Source organism: Chlamydomonas reinhardtii, chromosome 2 (assembly GCF_000002595.2).
Source record: "Chlamydomonas reinhardtii strain CC-503 cw92 mt+ chromosome 2, whole genome shotgun sequence".
Lineage (NCBI taxonomy): Eukaryota > Viridiplantae > Chlorophyta > Chlorophyceae > Chlamydomonadales > Chlamydomonadaceae > Chlamydomonas > Chlamydomonas reinhardtii.
The window spans coordinates 1234451-1250978 of NC_057005.1; the positions used below are offsets into that span (position 1 = coordinate 1234451).

The 16528-nt window shown below is 64.3% G+C and overlaps 3 protein-coding genes across 3 annotated transcripts; 2 read left to right on the forward strand and 1 right to left on the reverse strand.

Annotated features, from left to right (window-relative positions):
- CHLRE_02g082450v5 (uncharacterized protein) lies at positions 1-5966 on the reverse strand. The gene is made up of 10 exons (XM_043059261.1): positions 5512-5966; positions 5043-5144; positions 4667-4731; positions 3934-4336; positions 3536-3646; positions 2851-3330; positions 2512-2641; positions 1686-2207; positions 1074-1441; positions 1-614 (listed from the first exon to the last, which is right to left on the reverse strand). Exons 1-10 carry the CDS (start codon positions 5878-5880, stop codon positions 504-506), a joined length of 2661 nt encoding a protein of 886 aa, XP_042926895.1. The 5' UTR covers positions 5881-5966; the 3' UTR covers positions 1-503.
- Positions 5967-7186: 1220 nt separating this feature from the next.
- On the forward strand, positions 7187-9672 carry CHLRE_02g082500v5 (uncharacterized protein). The gene is made up of 7 exons (XM_043059262.1): positions 7187-7377; positions 7567-7639; positions 7772-7840; positions 8097-8235; positions 8393-8437; positions 8605-8624; positions 8774-9672. The coding sequence occupies exons 1-7, from the start codon at positions 7355-7357 to the stop codon at positions 8822-8824; spliced, it is 420 nt and encodes a 139-aa protein (XP_042926896.1). The 5' UTR covers positions 7187-7354; the 3' UTR covers positions 8825-9672.
- Positions 9673-9826: 154 nt separating this feature from the next.
- Positions 9827-16519, forward strand: CHLRE_02g082550v5 (uncharacterized protein). The gene is made up of 10 exons (XM_001701649.2): positions 9827-10645; positions 10841-10965; positions 11515-11622; positions 11961-12045; positions 12349-12484; positions 12708-12816; positions 13462-13617; positions 13851-14095; positions 14254-14471; positions 14675-16519. The coding sequence occupies exons 1-10, from the start codon at positions 10247-10249 to the stop codon at positions 15383-15385; spliced, it is 2292 nt and encodes a 763-aa protein (XP_001701701.1). The 5' UTR covers positions 9827-10246; the 3' UTR covers positions 15386-16519.
- The last annotated feature ends 9 nt before the right edge of the window (positions 16520-16528 follow it).

The window sequence follows — 16528 nt, forward strand, 5'->3', positions numbered from 1 at the left end:
ACGGAAACTGCAAGGTCTGTGACTCATCCTCGATTGCCGCCTCGACTGCAGCCACTGCCGAAGTACCTAAAGGCAGCCACCTCCTTGTTGCTTGACACTCTTACTTACCCGTACGCCCGGTGCCTTCACTGCACCACTCAGTTCACAAACACTGTACCAGCTACCGCAGCATGCAGCCGCCTAGCCACTCTATGCCCCGACCCACATGCCCAAAAAACCGTGTCAAATCGCAACCAAATAAGTTTTGTTGCGCGCAAGCACATACCACTACGCATATGCCGCCTTGTGACCTGCGTTGCCACCACTACCTCCGGCCGTAACTGCCTCCCAGCCTCAGCCCCAAACTCCACGCCTACAAACTCCACGCGCATGCTAATCGCTTGGCATCCGGACTCCACAGGCACAGCGCCACTCCGGCCGTGTGATCCCTCTCAGCCCGACCCCACGCTGCCTCCCCCCCCCGCACACCGCGCTCCTCCCCCGCTTTTTCTCGCGCCGCCGCCTCAGAACAGGCGCAGCTCCAGCATGCCCTCGCGCCGCCGCGGCGCCCACCACGCCACCAGGCGCGCGGCGCCGCGGCTGCCGGGCAGCGCCAGGTCCAGCGCATAAACGGACTGAAGGGAATGGAGGGGAGGAAGGGGAGGGAGGGGAGCGAGGGAAGGGAGGGGAGGGAGGGGAGGGAGGGTTGTGAATACCAGCCCAAACTAAACCGAACCGGGGGTGAGGGGTTTTCATGCAAGTTCAACTATGACGAGAAGATGTTGACAAAGTCGTTGCAGCAGATCAGGGGGTTGAGGAAAAGGGCAAGGGTTGCGATTCAAAGCTCCAGGGCGTTTCGGGTGTACGAGAGGGGAGCAATGAGCGGACAAAGCGCGTCAAGGGCCCGAGCACCCGAGGCGCGGGTCGTGAGCTGCGGACTCTGTGTGTGTGTCACGACGTGGTGTTGTGCGCCAGTCATGCAGGTGCCAACAGCAGCCTCAACCTCCCCCCCCACCTCTCTCAGCCCGACACCCGCCCCCCTCACTCCCCTCACCCGTCCCTCACTCTGCCCTGCTCCTTTCCCCTCCCCTCACCTCTAGCAGCTGTGGCCGCATGCCGGACACATGCCCCGCCACGCCGCGCGCCGCGCCCGGCACCCACTTGGCAGCGCGCGCCAGCCCGCCGCCCGCTGCCACAGGCCCCGCGCCCGCGCCCTCAACCTCCGCGGCGCCTGCGGCCCCTGCCGCGCCGCCCGACGGGCTCGGGCCACGCAGCGCGGGCAGCGCCAGCGGCCGGTGGGAGCCCAGCTCGTAGCGCCAGTCGGCGGCGAGGCGCAGCGGCCCGATGAGCTGCTGCGACAGCGACAGCGACAGGGAGTGCCAGGCGCCGGTGTCGCCCAGCGCGAAGGCGGGGTGGCGCTGGCAGGGCGGCCCACCGGCAGGGCGCGGGTCGGCGGCGCTGCCTGTAGCAGCAGAGCAAGGAGGCGAGAGGCAGGAGCAGGTGGCATCGATAGTCGCGGATAGGCGCAGGAGAGGCGATGCAGATAGGAGATACAGATGTGGGCATGCGTGACCATGATGCGCCATCTTTTTGCCACCCAGGCCACGAATCACTGACCTCGCTCCATGCACATGCTCAGCAAGCGTGTATACGACACTCTTTCCTTGCGCTGTCTCAGCCCTACCCTGTTTTTCTCTCTCGCTCACCCTTGACTGCCGGCCCCCACAGCCCGGCGTCCAGCTGCGCCGTCAAGCGCGTGAAGTCCGCCACCCAGCGGCTGAAGCGGCCCAGCTGCACAGACGCCGCCGCGCTCGCAAAGGGCCGCAGAGAGCCGACCGCGCCGCGGCCACCGCCGCGCCCGCCCGGCGCCGCCGACGTGGCGGCTGCCTCCGCCGCCTCCTGCTCGGCTGCCGCCTCCGAGTGCTGGCGGCTGCGGCTGAGGAAGCGGCGCAGACCCAGGTCCTGCACCCACTCCAGCCGCACCGGCAGCGCGCCGGACAGCGGGCTCGGCTGGAGCTCTCCGCCGCCCTCACTTGTAGCAGGCACGCCATCCATGGCGGCATCAGCGGCAGGCTGCGGCGGCGCCGCCGCCGTGGCGGCGGCGGAGCCGTGTGTCATGCGGATGACGGGCGCCCTCATCGTGAGCCCCGCCACGCCCGCGACCTTGACGTGCGGCTCGCCCACGAAGGCGCTCCAGGGCACTGGCTCGGCCGCGTCGGCAGCAGCGCCTGCGGAAGGCGGCGGATGCGGATGGTGGTGGCATCAAGGGTGAGGATTTCAAAGGGGGTTGCAAGGATTGGTACAAAGAAGTGTAGCGAAGTAGACAGTAGAGGGGGGGGGTTGTTCCAGGCATGACTACCGGTAGTTGAGAGAGGGGAGGGGTGACTGAGCTGGACGGGCGGGTGAATGGAGTGGCTGTTGGCGGTGGTGACCCCAGCACCGTCCCGGCAGGATGTGCATCTCTTTGCCCGGCATTGTATACGGCACGTTATCACAGGCACCAGACACCCTGAGCACAGAGCGCTGCTGTACCTGTCTTGCGGCGGTGGTGGGGGTGGTGGCCGTGCTTCTTGCCGGCCGCGGGGGCGCCGCCCGTGCCCGTGTCCACGTGCGCCTTCTCCAACTGCTCCACCAGGCCGCCGCCACTGACCCACTGGGTCGCCTGTCGGGTGGGAGGACAAGCGGTACAGCCGCGCTGGTAGGTACAGACGCGCCTGGTACGCAGGCAACCGCATCCCGCGAGCCCACACCCACACCCGCATCCACAGTCCTGTCCTGGTCGCAGCCCGGTCCCAGTCCCCCTCCTCCTCGCCCTATTGCATTGGGTTCGGGGAAGTTTGGGCTGGTATCTCCTCCCCCCCAAAAAAGCACCTGCGTCACGTCGTCGCGCAGGCGGCTGATGGACTGGGTCGCGTCCATCAGCGCCTCCTGCACACTGCTGGCGGCAGGCAGCGCAATGCCAAACGGCGCTTCGCCGTCGCCGCCGGAGGCGGCGCCAGCTCCGCCCCCGGCGGCGGCTCCGCCGCCAGTCTTGCCGCCGGCGGAGCCGGCGGAGCTGGAGGCGCCTCCGGCGCCGGTGGCTCCGCCGCCGCCGCTGCCGCGGCGGCGGCCGGCATCCTCTGAGTCGTCCCGACCCATGCGTGTGAGCATGTAGGTGGCGGCCTGGCGGACCGGGTTGTGTGGGCCCAGCGAGGGAGGTGGCAGCGGCGGGCGCTCCTCCTCCGCGCCTGAGCCGCCGCCGGCGCCGCCACCGGCAGCGGCGTCGCCCGCCGCCGGGGAGTCGCGGCGGCGGCGCGGCGCGGTCTTGGGCGCCCGCCACAGGAAGCGCTCGCCTTGGAGTGCGGCCGTGCCCTGTGTGCAGATGCCAAACACCCCAATGTTGCGGCCCATGCGCAACTTTTACAAACCTCATGGCATCCCACCCGAGTGCTGGACGGCCAGGGCATATTTGTCCGCTCATGCTCGCCGCATCGTACGCCGTACGCCGTACCACTCGTGTGCCTAATGCGCGCAAGCATGTGCGAGCGCACCCCAACCAAGCCCCACACTTGCGCACCTGCACGTACACGGCGCTCTGCAGACCGGCCCGCCCGCTGCTGCTGCCGCTGCTGCGGCCGGCTGCAGCCGCGTCCACGCCCGCCAGTGGCACCGTGCTCGGCGCCGTCACCTGCACGCACATGCAAGCAGAGCCGAGTCAGGTGCCGATTCGCAAGTCACCGGTGCATGTCAATGCACAGCACAACTGCATGCTGGCGTCAGCCGCAGCCGACAAGGCCCGCCTACGCCTGCCGGCGCGCAGCCCAGCTCCAGCACCACCACCATCCCTTTCACCGCTCTGCACACGGCCGTCGTACTGCGCCTCGCATACCCGGTGCTGCATGTCCCTCCCGCATAACTCCCAACCGCAACAACACACACGCACACACGCACGCACACCCATGCCCTCGCACGCACCTGCAGTGCGCCCACGCGCCACACCACCGGCCCCCGCGACGACGCCGGCGTGCCCGCCTGCAGCCCCAGCAGCAGCGGCGTGGTGGCGCCGGCACCGCCGCCACCACCTCCGCCACCGCCAGCACCGCCGCCGCCAAATGCACCCAACAGGCCGCCAGCAGAAGCGGGCGCGGCGGCGTCGTGCGCGACCGACACACGCTGCGCGATCGCGAGGTCGGCGCGGACCTCGGCACGGGGGCCCAGGCGGGAGCGCAGCTCAGAGGAGAGCGACAGCGGCGGCGGCGGCGCGGCGCCGGCGTGTGATGGCGCCGAGGCGGCGCGCGGCGCGGCACCGCGGCGGCGTATGAGGCCGCCGGTGGCGGGGGCCGGGCTCCAGTCCACCCGCGTGCGCACAATGGTGTTCCTGCGAGAGGTTGGGGGTGGGGCGCGGCGTTACGCTGGCGTTACAAGTTGCCTTCAATCTGACACGTGGCTACGGTAATCGGGTGCAGCTGCGTGTGCTCATTGAGACGACATCCTGTACGGCGTTATGCCACGGAGTTGCGCTAGGTTGCGGCTGGGCGAATGAACTCGAAAGGCACCTGGCCCGCATGCCCAGCTCCCCGCCGCAACAGGCCCTAGTGCAAAGGCACGTACCCTGCCCTGCCGCTACCGTGCCCGTGCCCATGCCCTGCCGCTACCGTGCCCGTGCCCATGCCCTGCCGCTTCCGCTGCCGCGCATGCACGCACGCACCTGCGCAGCTGAACCCGGCTGTTGGCGCACAGGCTGTAGTTGGAGGGCTCCGTCAGCGCCGCCGCCTGACAGCAGCAAGAAAGCGGGCATCCGTCGTGGAGAATGTTAGGGTCCCCGTCAACGCCTTCGTCGTTGGTCCCCAGGTCACTCCAGCAGCACAGCGCGCCTGCGCAGCACACAGCAAACACCACCCACACCACCCGCCCGGTGTCCTTGAGCCCCCACAGAACCCACGCGAAGACAGCCCCAATCCACCCCCGCCCCCGATTCCAGTATTTCTGTCGCCGCCGCCCTCGCCCTCCCTCAACACAGCCCATTCCTCCTCCAGCCCGCCAGCCGCTGGAGCCCTGTCGCCTCTGGGGCCCTGCCTGCTCACCACGTCGCCGCGCTGAGCCACCATGCGGCCCACTTTGGCTCGGCCGCTGACCACCGCCCACCAACCGTCGCCGCCGCTGTGTGCCAACACGCGGTCCACCACCTGAACAAGGGGTTGTACATGATGGATGTGGCGTTTTGTTTTATTACTATGGTGATGATCACAGCGATGAGGCGATGGCTAGGGTTTACGGCGGGTGTGAAGCGTGCGCAATGAGTGTGGCGGCCGGGTTGGATTGGTGTGCGCTTTGCGGAGTAAGAGCTCCAGGGGCGGGGTGGCGAAGCTTTGTTTGCAGTGTCGGCAGATAGCCGCAACGCTGCAACTGCAACGACGCCTGTGCCGCCTAAACACACGCCGATGCCTGGGCACAGCCTCCCGAGGACTCAGCGGCTCCGCGCCCCCACCACGACTCTTGTGCCGTCCTGCCTCCCGCAGCATCCCGCCGCCCCCCGCACAGTCAATGCCTCACCAGTCCGCCCTGCCCCTGGCACACCGACGGCAGCCCCACAAGCGACGGTCGACCAGGCAGCTTCAGCGCCTGAGTCGCCAGCACGAGGTGGGGGCGCGAGAGGCCCGCGCCGGCGAGCAGCGGCAGCGGTGCAGGATCGCACACCGCTGACGCCAGCGCGCCATCGGGGCTGGACGCCGACGCCACGCATGCTCCCCAGAACTGTGCTGGCACAATGCTGCGTATCTGGTGGCCCACCACAGCCTTCTCTGGCACGAGACTGAGAGGAGTGGGCGTGGATGCCGAGCTGGACGCCCCGCCCGCATCCGAGGAAAGCGAGGCATGTTTGGAGCTACTTTCTGGCGTTCTGAACCCCTTGTAGGTGCTCATTTGTGAGGCAAGATGCGCGAAGTGTGCTCACAGACCAAACCAATAGTTTGCAATTTGCAACGAACGCCAAGGCGAGCGCAGATAACAACCGCCTATGAGACACGATAACACCATTACACACAACATCATAACGCCGCTTGCAAGCGGCATGCAAAGGAACTTTTGCCATGTGCCCCATGTCCTTCCCCGGCCGATTGCGCACCTGGCCTACTTCACAACCCTGAGGTCACCGCTGGCGCAGTATAGCCTTGCTTGCATGAGACGTGAGTGAGAATCCTACCGTACTGCTGACTGTGCTGAGCTGCTGTTGTCCAGGAGGGATGCCGTGTCTGGGATTCCCGACGTCACACACCCGGTTGATGTCGCGCTGCGTCCATGCGACCATACATCCTTGCAGGCGCTCCACATATGTTGCTATGTCCCTTCCACTTGTACATCTGCATACAGATGCCTGAGCCAATCTCCAGGCCCACCAAACTTTCCGCCACTCTGCAGCCTGCCGCACCCTGCCGCACCCCCTGCACCACTAAGCACTCATCACCACCCTTCCTTCCATATCTTCGGGGATTTGCAGCCCACACACAGCTGGCCTTCTTCCGCATGGCACTATGGGCTCCAACGCCCCGCGGAGCTGCCGCTGCTGCTGTGCGGGCCTCTACGAAGCAGTGGCCATGCAGGCCTCCGCACGCACGCCGGCCACAAGGCTCATGCCTTGGAGCCCTGGCTCAAAATCATGCCCACGAGATGCCAATGCCCTCAGCCTTATCCTTCGTCCTCTTCTGCTTCTGACCACCGCGCTTGGCGCAGTGCTCGCCCAGATGCGCCTGCATGCGCTCCCGCCGCGGCCGATGCAGCTGCAGCCGGCGCGCGGGCGCAAGAAGCCCCGGCTACCAAGCAGCCCAGACAGACAGTCCCAAATTACTTGAAAGGCTGGAAACGATCGTCACCACGAGGCCTTCGTGTCTAGCTGCTTGGCGCAGCAGAACAGCTTCAGCTGGGCAGAATGCCAACGGGCCAGTAAGTCAGGAGAGCAGGCCACGAGAGAAGGCCGTGGGCCCGTGGCTTTCACGTCCTTCCCGTATATTGCCACTCGTTCGCAAAGAAGGGAGGTCACGAATGAGGAATTATGTGGCATTGAGAGGCACGCACTCAGGGAAAGAGGGAGGCAAGTCAACGCCAGAGCGGGGGGAAGGGGGGGGGGCGGGTGGGGGGGCGGTCGCGTGCCCAGAAACGTGCCGCTGAGCTTCCTCGGGTGGGGCCCTTCTGGCCACCTGAGCAGCCGCATCTCTGCATGTGACAATTCTATAATTATCACGACTGTCCAACGAGGCGACAGGCCTACAGGCGCGGATCGTACGGCAGAGATCGAGCTCCTCGGCGCTCTTCTCTGCTGCGGTCCCACTGCGCAGGTTGTTACAGCGCTCCTAAACTCCCTGTGACCGACTTCTCTTTGAAGCTCAACAAACCAACCACAATGGCCATCTCTGCTCGCTCCAGGTGTGCAAGCGCGACTCACATTCTGTTTGGCACGCCTGAGAGCACCTTTCCGCCGCGCATCTCGTAGTGGACTCGCGATAGGCTTGCGTTTTTGTGGCTAAGACTGATCAGCGCATTGAGGATGCGCATCTGGGACTGCCGCGTCTGATGCTGACTTCCTTCCCTTGGGTGACTCGGCAATGCTCGCAGCATCAAGATGCAGGCTGCGCGCCCTGCTCGCGCCACCACCGTGGTGGTCCGCGCTTCGGCCGGCCGCCGTGAGGTCAGTAGTAGTGTTAATCGATGTGCAGGTCGCTTGCACGCTTACGAGTACTGGGCGGGGCAGTGCATCAAGTCGGTTACCTGAAGAAATGTCGCCGTACTGATCATTTTGTTTGTTTTGCTCGTGTTGCAGCTGCTGGGCCTGGGCGCCCTGGCTCTGGGCCTGACCATGACCCTGGCCCCCGTCGCCAACGCCGGCGTTGTGAGTGGCGGGTTAGAGCTGGGACTGCGAGCCGCTGGTAGCACTGGCAGTGCCTGGGCCGGAGTGACGAGAAGGGAGACCTTCTAGCACCTGGAGAGGGCAGGGAATGGTTCCGAGCAGACTGCCGGCGGGCTCGCCAAGGGCGGGTGGGGCAGTAAGTACGGATGCCACACCTCAGTCCAGTCAGGTTTAACGTCGGTGACACGTTGGGCTAGGGCTCTGACGCTGCTGCATACGCATGAATATCGATGCGCAGGTTGAGGACCTGCAGGCCAAGTCGGCCGCCAACAAGGCCCTGAACGACAAGAAGCGCCTGGCCACCTCGTACGCCAACCTGGCCCGCTCTCGCACCGTGTACGACGGCACCTGCACCTTCCCCGAGAACTTCTTCGGCTGTGAGTATGCATGCGTAATGGGGCCGGCGATGGCAGGGGGTTGAATGATACAGAATGGAAGGATTCGGGCGGTCCGCGGGCGTGTGACATTCCGGTTTGTTGTTGTTGTTGCAAGCGCCTGGTCTCAAACAGTGCATGAAATTGTATGTATTCACAGGCGAGGAGCTGGCGTTCAACAAGGGCGTCAAGTTCATTGCTGAGGGTGAGTGGCATGTGGCGTGGCGTGCATGGCTGGGCACCCTGCTATGTGTACAAGTCGTGCCTTGTGATCCCTGTTCAAATGGCGCACGGTTTGGTTTGCGAGAACTGACTGACCTTTCTGGTCGCACCCACTCATCCTCCCTGGCTATGAACGCTGTTCCTTAACAGACATCAAGATTGAGTGCGAGGTGAGCTTTTGGGCGGAGGGCATGGCTCAAATTATGATTATGGCCGTCCTTCACCTGTAACCCACGCCTGCAACCGTCCTTCACCTGTAACCTGAACGGCAAAAGCAAGCCGCTGACCAAATGTCCATCGCCTGTCTGTCACCTCACAGGGCAAGACCGCCAAGGAGTGCGGCTCCAAGTTCACCCTGCGCTCCAACTAAATGCCTGGCAGAGGCTGACAACCTGCGAGTGCGCCACAACCTGGGGCACAGTGGGTCCTGGGCGGTCTAGCTGTTGGAGTGGACTCTTTCGCGGAGCCTGCAGCAGCACCGATGGCAGCTTACGCGGGGGCTTGGATTGTGGCGTTGGACGGATCCGCGCGGCTTGAGCCGTTGCAGTTTTGTGCCGTCGTCGTTGGTGGCGGTTGGTGTGGGTGGCCGGGCGGTCGCCTTTGGGTGCCACGTCTCCCCTGCTGCAGCGCGCAGCGGGGACACCGCCGCCCTTTGCTGCAAGAGAGAGAAGAAAATTTTGTCTGCGGCCGAGCCTCAGGCCGGAGCGCGTCGTGCGCACGTGGCGCGTGCCGGAGGATCTCAGGGTCGAGCTGTCGGGCGTGTGTCTACTAGGGAGGATAGCCGAGTGAGCTGTGTTCCGGTCACAGGACTTGGGCGGCGAGCGTGACGATCGGCGCCGACAGAGCGAGATCGCCACACAACAGGTTGCATTGCTGAATGCGGCGCGCCGTGCCGAGTTTGTGTGTGGTTGTAAGATCATACGTGCGCTTGGCACCACGCATTCTTCGCCTTCAGCACGTTCACAGAAGCAGCAAATGTCGACTTGGTCGGTGACTGTATGTCGATATTGCAGTGAATTTGCAGTGCCGTACCGTGCCGGTCATGTGGGGAGTTCACATCCACGGTGCGGAACCGCGGGAGGTGAGGGGCAGGCAGGGGGGGGAGGGGTGAGCCCGGGCGGGCGGGGGTAGCCCCTACGCCCCCAGGACCCACCCAAACGCTTGTCGATGTCTCGATGCACGCAACGAGCGGACGGCGGACTGTGATGCAGACAGATGCAGCGGCGGGTCATGCCAACTGCAGGCCGTGACAACACCCGCCTGGCCGTCCTTGGTCGTGCCAACGATCGGCAGGAAGGGGCGCGTCCCCGATGTCGCCGCCGGCCCAGCCGGAACCAGTGCAGCTTGTAGGTGGACTACTTATTTATGTTCTGCGACGCACGGCTGGGCCAAATTCGCCAACGGCAGGAGACCAAATCGATCGAGGCGATCTTGCGAAGTTCTCGGACAAATCGATCGCACCCATAGTGATTTAAGCATTACATTTGCCCAAGGCGTGAGAAGTGCGAGGCCCGAACGGCTATGACGCCAATGCGCAGCTTACGACATTTAAAGCAAATTATTCATACATCATACAGCACGCTTATGTGAAGAAAGCCAGGATTTTAGGCTCTCGCCCCGATCAAGACGATCTCCCCATTGCGAAGTTCTCGGTTTCTTTCCGGTTCGCCTGCTCCGTATGATTTACCTTTGCGCTACAACAGCGACTTAAACGACCTACGTCGCCTTACTGTGTGCGCGTACGTGTTTGTAGCTGTGAGATAGTTTTGTCCGCAGCGTACCCGCAAATAGAATGCTCGCGAGCACTTACACGCCCTGTGGCGTTCGCCAGGTGGCAGGCCGCACGGTTGCAGTGCCCAGCAGCTTGGTCGCGCCAGTGGCAGTCGCTCGGTCGCTGGGGTTGGCGCCCTACGTCCCTGTATGTGAGCCTTCTGCGGCGCTTCCGGCCTGCCAGCAGCCTAGCGGGCGTCGTCATGTTCAGACTGCTGCCACTCTCCGTGCCGACAACCCCAGCTCGGTCGCGCAGCTGGTGCATCAGAATGGAAAGGGGATGAAGGTTATTATCGCCGGCGCGGGCATCGGCGGCCTGGTGCTAGCCGTTGCACTTCTGAAGCAGGGCTTCCAGGTTCAGGTCTTTGAGCGCGACCTGACGGCCATCCGCGGCGAGGGCAAGTACCGTGGACCCATCCAGGTGCGTTCGCCGGAACACCAACGCGCTTGTTTTTGCTGTGCCGCGACCATGAACTAGGCCTTATCTTGAGGTGTTAGCATGTTTAGCCAGCGTTGGATCTGTGTGGCGAGGTTGGGGTGAGAACCCTTCCTGTGTACCTGCTCGGGCGTACCTTGTGCCCCACCGCTGACTGGCTTACTTAATGACAAAACGCAGGTTCAAAGCAATGCGCTCGCTGCGCTGGAGGCTATCGATCCCGAGGTGGCCGCGGAGGTGCTGCGCGAGGGCTGCATCACTGGCGACCGTATCAACGGGCTCTGCGACGGCCTGACTGGCGAGTGGTGAGTAGGCAATCCAGCTGTGCATCCAGTCGCGCGGTTGCGGAGGTCGTCTCGGGAAACGCGACGTGGCGTCCACTCGCCCAAGGAGTGGTCTCCCGCAGCGTGGTCTCCCGCAGCTCGGGTGCAACACCCTGCCCCCTGCCGCGAGCGCGCTGCGCTTGCTTATGTTGCGCAGCGGTGTGAGTTACAACAGCTTCTGTTGAAGAGCTGTCATACGAAGCACGGCGCGCTGTGGCGCTGCAGCCGTGCTGTGGAAACTCCAACACCTCCACCGCCAGCCTGCGCACGCACACGCAATACACTCGCCTCGTGTGCCCCCTCCTCACACAACGGCATGTGACACTCAGTTTTAACTCTTATTTTGACAGCTGAGAGCTACACGCTTGGGTGAATGGGGAGGTCCTTGATGTTTCGTTGCACTCCGTGGCTCCGGAGTCCGTGCGGACCGTCACCCACAAATGGGAGCGCACGGCTTTCTTGTGCTGTCTGCCCCGTTAGCCACTAACTGCGAATGACCTTGACAGTTTACTTTGCTATTTTTCCTTCCAGGTACGTCAAGTTCGACACGTTCCACCCGGCGGTCAGCAAGGGCCTGCCGGTGACCCGCGTCATCAGCCGCCTCACGCTGCAGCAGATCCTGGCCAAAGCCGTGGAGCGGTGAGCCGTGCGCGCGGTGTGATGGCTTTAGCGTCAGTGCTAGCATGGGGGTTGGTGGGTGGTAATCGCGGCGCCCATGGCCGGGTAGCAGCGGCCGAAAGCTGGCGCAGAGCGCGCGTTGGACAAGCGGTCCTGTTGCCGGTATGGGCACGAGCAGGGCGCTGGTGCGGGCAAAGGGCAGAGTGGAGTTGCAGAGCAGCGCTGGCGTCGGCTGTGCGCTCTCCAAATGGCCTCGTGGCATTCTGACGGGACACATCCTGGAAAATAGTAGCGCACCCAACTGCTGGTGGCTCCTCGTACAATCCCCCCAATTTACAATCGCTCGTTCTGGCTCGCAGCTACGGCGGCCCCGGCACCATCCAGAACGGCTGCAACGTGACCGAGTTCACGGAGCGCCGCAACGACACCACCGGCAACAACGAGGTGAGAGCGTGCTAAGAAGAGCATGCACGTGGAGCGTGTAAAATTGTGTGGCCTGAAGCGGCAGTGCCTGCGGCATGGACTAGGTGGTTGCAGCATGCTGCGCGCGTGGGTTGCCGGTCAGGAAACCGCCGGACCGAGCCGCGCAGATTCAGTCAGGAGCGGATTAGGAAGTTTGAAAAACAGGGTTCGGAGTGTGCAAGCGGGCTCAGGAGCTGTGGTGCCTTTCTACACCGGTCGCCCTACCAGGCACCCACTGAAACTGTAAAACCGTTGCTGCGCCGGCGATGCCCTCTACTTCACTAGGTGACTGTGCAGCTGGAGGACGGGCGCACGTTTGCGGCCGACGTGCTGGTGGGCGCCGACGGCATCTGGTCCAAGATCCGTAAGCAGCTCATTGGCGAGACCAAGGCCAACTACAGCGGGTACACCTGCTACACCGGTGAGATTATTGACCTTCAAGTTGGAAGGAGGGAGCGGGGGGAGCGGAATGGAAGGAAGCAGCGTGGACGGGGCGCACGGAGGGGAGGGGACTGCGGGTCATAGCGCCGCCTTGCGGGGCGTGAGGAGTGTTGGGCGGATATTCAGTTTTCTTTGCCCAAGATCTTCCCACAATCCGCGTGTGTCTGACGCGGGATGTGGCCCCTGCTGCCATGGCTTCGCAGGCATCTCGGACTTTACGCCGGCGGACATTGACATTGTGGGCTACCGCGTGTTCCTGGGCAACGGCCAGTACTTTGTCAGCAGCGACGTGGGCAACGGCAAGATGCAGTGGTGAGCGGCGGCGGGCGGGCGAGCGAGGGCTGCGGGGTCTGGAGGGTGTGTACCGGGCGGAAGGGAGGGGAAGGGAGGGGAAGGGAAGGCAGGATGCAGGCGAGGGCAGGATGTGATGGTGGGAAGAGGGCGTGGCGAGCAGCAACTGGAAAGGTGGTGGGTAAAAAAATGGTCCATGAATATGGCTCGGTACAGTTCAAAGCATGGAAATGGAACCCGCCGTCTGCTGCACCATGGGCGTGAGCGGGGAGTACGCGACTCCTGGACAGCCGTAACAATGCGGATGGCCTCAACAAGCCAGGAGCGGCACGAACCCAGCTCACGAGCGCACAGCGTGCCAGGACGGCGGCCGGCAAGGATGAAATGTTTTTCCTAATATAAATGCGGACTCCTGACGCATTATATCCATTTTGCCACTGAGCCAAAGACACATATATACACGTGCGCCGCCGTCCTGCGCCACAGCCGCCTAGCGCTCCGGCCGCGCCCGGTTCCCTCGGCGTCATGCGCTGGAGCCCCCTCGCACCCTGCACCGCAAAGCCCATCAACACCACACTCGTCCCCACACCGCGAGTCACCGCCACTGCACTCGCTGTCCCTCAACCCGTCACAATCTCGCCGACACGCGATAACGAACCCACGCAGGTACGGCTTCCACAAGGAGCCGTCTGGCGGCACCGACCCCGAGGGCAGCCGCAAGGCGCGCCTGCTGCAGATCTTTGGCCACTGGAACGACAACGTGGTGGACCTGATCAAGGCCACGCCCGAGGAGGACGTGCTGCGCCGCGACATCTTTGACAGGTACGGAAAAAGGGAGAGCGGGGTGGCTGGAGGGCGGGAAAGGGCGAAGGGGCGGAGAAAGAAATGACTAGGGGATGGTGTTCATTTGTGGGATTGAGAGGGGTCCGCGGATCCCGGCAGAGGGCGCCAGTGGCAAGGCGTGGGAGTCGCGGGGCGGACAATGCTGGGCCAGGGGCGCCTAGTCACCCCGGGACACTGTCTCAGTATGCCGCCGTCCCGGCCGCGCCGCACAGGCCGCCCATCTTCACCTGGAGCAAGGGCCGCGTGGCCCTGCTGGGCGACAGCGCGCACGCCATGCAGCCCAACCTGGGCCAGGGCGGCTGCATGGCCATTGAGGACGCCTACGAGCTGGCCATCGACCTCAGCCGCGCCGTGTCCGACAAGGCCGGAAACGCGGCGGCGGTGGACGTGGAGGGCGTGCTGCGCAGCTACCAGGACAGCCGCATTTTGCGCGTCAGCGCCATTCACGGCATGGCGGGTGAGAGCTGCAACCAGCGTAGTCGGGCTGGGCTGCTGTGGGCAGGGTCGGGTTGGGTTGGGCGCACGTGGGCGGCGAGTGTATGTGCAGTGTGACGTGCACACTATCATAATACTTTATGCTCACCGCACCGCGCCGCGCCGCACCACGCGCCACAGGCATGGCTGCCTTCATGGCCAGCACCTACAAGTGCTACCTGGGCGAGGGCTGGAGCAAGTGGGTTGAGGGGCTGCGCATCCCGCACCCCGGCCGCGTGGTGGGGCGGCTGGTGATGCTGCTCACCATGCCCAGCGTGCTGGAGTGGGTGCTGGGCGGCAACACCGACCACGTGGCGCCGCACCGCACCAGCTACTGCTCGCTGGGCGACAAGCCCAAGGTGAGCGGCTGCCGGGCTGGGGGGGGGTGGAGGGAGAGGAGGAGGATTGCGGGGAGACGAGGGAGGGCAAGGCAGGCGCTGCCTTCGTGGATGCACCGCCCCGTCGTTAGCAGGACCTCAGGAACTCGTCCCCAAAACCACAACAGAACCCCCAATATCGCCTCTTCCTTCACTGCTTGTCACGCCTGGTCCGCCGACCGCAGGCTTTCCCCGAGAGCCGCTTCCCCGAGTTCATGAACAACGACGCCTCCATCATCCGCTCCTCCCACGCCGACTGGCTGCTGGTGGCGGAGCGCGACGCCGCCACGGCCGCCGCCGCCAACGTGAACGCCGCCACCGGCAGCAGCGCCGCCGCGGCCGCCGCCGCCGACGTGAACAGCAGCTGCCAGTGCAAGGGCATCTACATGGCGGACTCGGCGGCCCTGGTGGGCCGCTGCGGCGCCACCTCGCGCCCCGCGCTGGCCGTGGACGACGTGCACGTCGCCGAGAGTCACGCGCAGGTCTGGCGCGGCCTCGCCGGCCTCCCCCCCTCCTCGTCGTCCGCCTCCACCGCCGCCGCCTCTGCGTCCGCCGCCTCCTCTGCCGCCAGCGGCACCGCCAGCACCCTGGGCAGCTCGGAGGGCTACTGGCTCCGCGACCTGGGCAGCGGCCGCGGCACCTGGGTCAACGGCAAGCGCCTGCCCGACGGCGCCACGGTGCAGCTGTGGCCCGGCGACGCGGTGGAGTTCGGCCGGCACCCCAGCCACGAGGTGTTCAAGGTGAAGATGCAGCACGTGACGCTGCGCAGCGACGAGCTCAGCGGCCAGGCCTACACCACGCTCATGGTGGGCAAGATCCGGAACAACGACTACGTCATGCCCGAGTCGCGGCCGGACGGCGGCAGCCAGCAGCCGGGCCGCCTGGTGACGGCTTAAGCGGCGCCGTGCGTAAGGGCCGGCTTACGGGGGCGGCAGTGTCGCTGTGGAGGGATGGTCTGGGGTGGGAGGAATGGGAGGAGAGCGGCGGGAGCCCGAGGAGCGGAGCGCTGGAGGCTTGCGGAGCGGCAGCTTGGGAAGAGCTGCGGAGAGAGGAAGGAGCGCAGGGCGCTTGGAGCACGCGCCAGATTACGATCACGGCAGCGCGAGGCGCGCGTCTGACTTCGAAGTGGTAAGGAAGATTTCATGTATGATTGCGTCGAGGGACACCGCAAGTTTTACGCGCGGCGGAGGGAGCCTTGGGGCATACAACAGTACGAGCGGGCGTTGGTGAGAAGGTGGTCACTCCGTATGAGAAGATGGTTACTCCGTACCTTCGTGAGAAGCTGCTGCGCACAAGTTACGAACCTATCTGTGTGGAGAGCCCGGTAGTATATCAGGGGCGAGGGTCATGAACGCGAGTGGCGAGTCTGTGAGCGCCAATTTGTTATGCGGCATAATTTCGCATCGGGGTATTACGTCTACAAAATGTTGAGCTGGCTTAGCGCAGGAGGCAACACCTCAGGCAGAATGTACGAATGTGTGCAGAAGGGCAGAGTCAAGGCAGAGGCGGAGAAGTTGTCAGGGCTGTGTGTGGTTTGGTCAGGGCGTGGCTAGATGGATATGAGACCCGCCGCCGTCTCCAGATTGTGGCGGAGGTGGAACTCTCGGCCCCCGCGCCAGTCCCCGCGGCCAGCGCATCCCGCCATGCGGGTTGTTGGCTGGTGCATCGCGCGGGGTGTGCTATGAGTGTGGAAACACTATGTCGCGTGTCGTGCTGAGGTCTGTTGAGAGGTTTCGTCGTTTGTGCATGTCCTGTCCCGGTTGGAGTTTGAGCGAGGTGGTTCAAAGTTTTTGGATCGCGTGGGAGAGACTGAAACGGTTTGGTGAGAATGGTTGAGACAGAGGTTGGGCTTGGAAACTGGAGGAGAGGAGCAGCGTAACTCGAGGACGATGCAGTAGATGCACCACAACAGTTGTGGTGGGCGCCTGGAGTAACACGCGTGCCACCAACACGCAATTACAGAGATCCGTCATACAGGAGGGATCATATGCGATTTAATTTTGGTTTTGCATTTGTAAGACGTTTTCACACGGGCAGGT

What these genes read in the sequence shown, in the direction of transcription:
- CHLRE_02g082450v5 (XM_043059261.1), bottom strand. Translation starts at nt 5,880, where the DNA reads ATGAGCACCTACAAGGGGTTCAGAACGCCAGAAAGTAGCTCCAAACAT. An exon ending in AGCCGGGTTCAGCTGCGCAG is followed by an intron (nt 4,337 to 4,666) that starts GTGCGTGCGTGC and finishes AACCTCTCGCAG; the next exon opens with GAACACCATTGTGCGCACGC. An exon ending in TGCGCGACGACGTGACGCAG is followed by an intron (nt 2,642 to 2,850) that starts GTGCTTTTTTGG and finishes CCCACCCGACAG; the next exon opens with GCGACCCAGTGGGTCAGTGG.
- CHLRE_02g082500v5 (XM_043059262.1), top strand. Translation starts at nt 7,355, where the DNA reads ATGGCCATCTCTGCTCGCTCCAG. An exon ending in GCCATCTCTGCTCGCTCCAG is followed by an intron (nt 7,378 to 7,566) that starts GTGTGCAAGCGC and finishes CAATGCTCGCAG; the next exon opens with CATCAAGATGCAGGCTGCGC. An exon ending in CTTCGGCCGGCCGCCGTGAG is followed by an intron (nt 7,640 to 7,771) that starts GTCAGTAGTAGT and finishes CTCGTGTTGCAG; the next exon opens with CTGCTGGGCCTGGGCGCCCT.
- CHLRE_02g082550v5 (XM_001701649.2), top strand. Translation starts at nt 10,247, where the DNA reads ATGCTCGCGAGCACTTACACGCCCTGTGGCGTTCGCCAGGTGGCAGGC. An exon ending in CGGGTACACCTGCTACACCG is followed by an intron (nt 12,485 to 12,707) that starts GTGAGATTATTG and finishes ATGGCTTCGCAG; the next exon opens with GCATCTCGGACTTTACGCCG. An exon ending in CGCCATTCACGGCATGGCGG is followed by an intron (nt 14,096 to 14,253) that starts GTGAGAGCTGCA and finishes CACGCGCCACAG; the next exon opens with GCATGGCTGCCTTCATGGCC.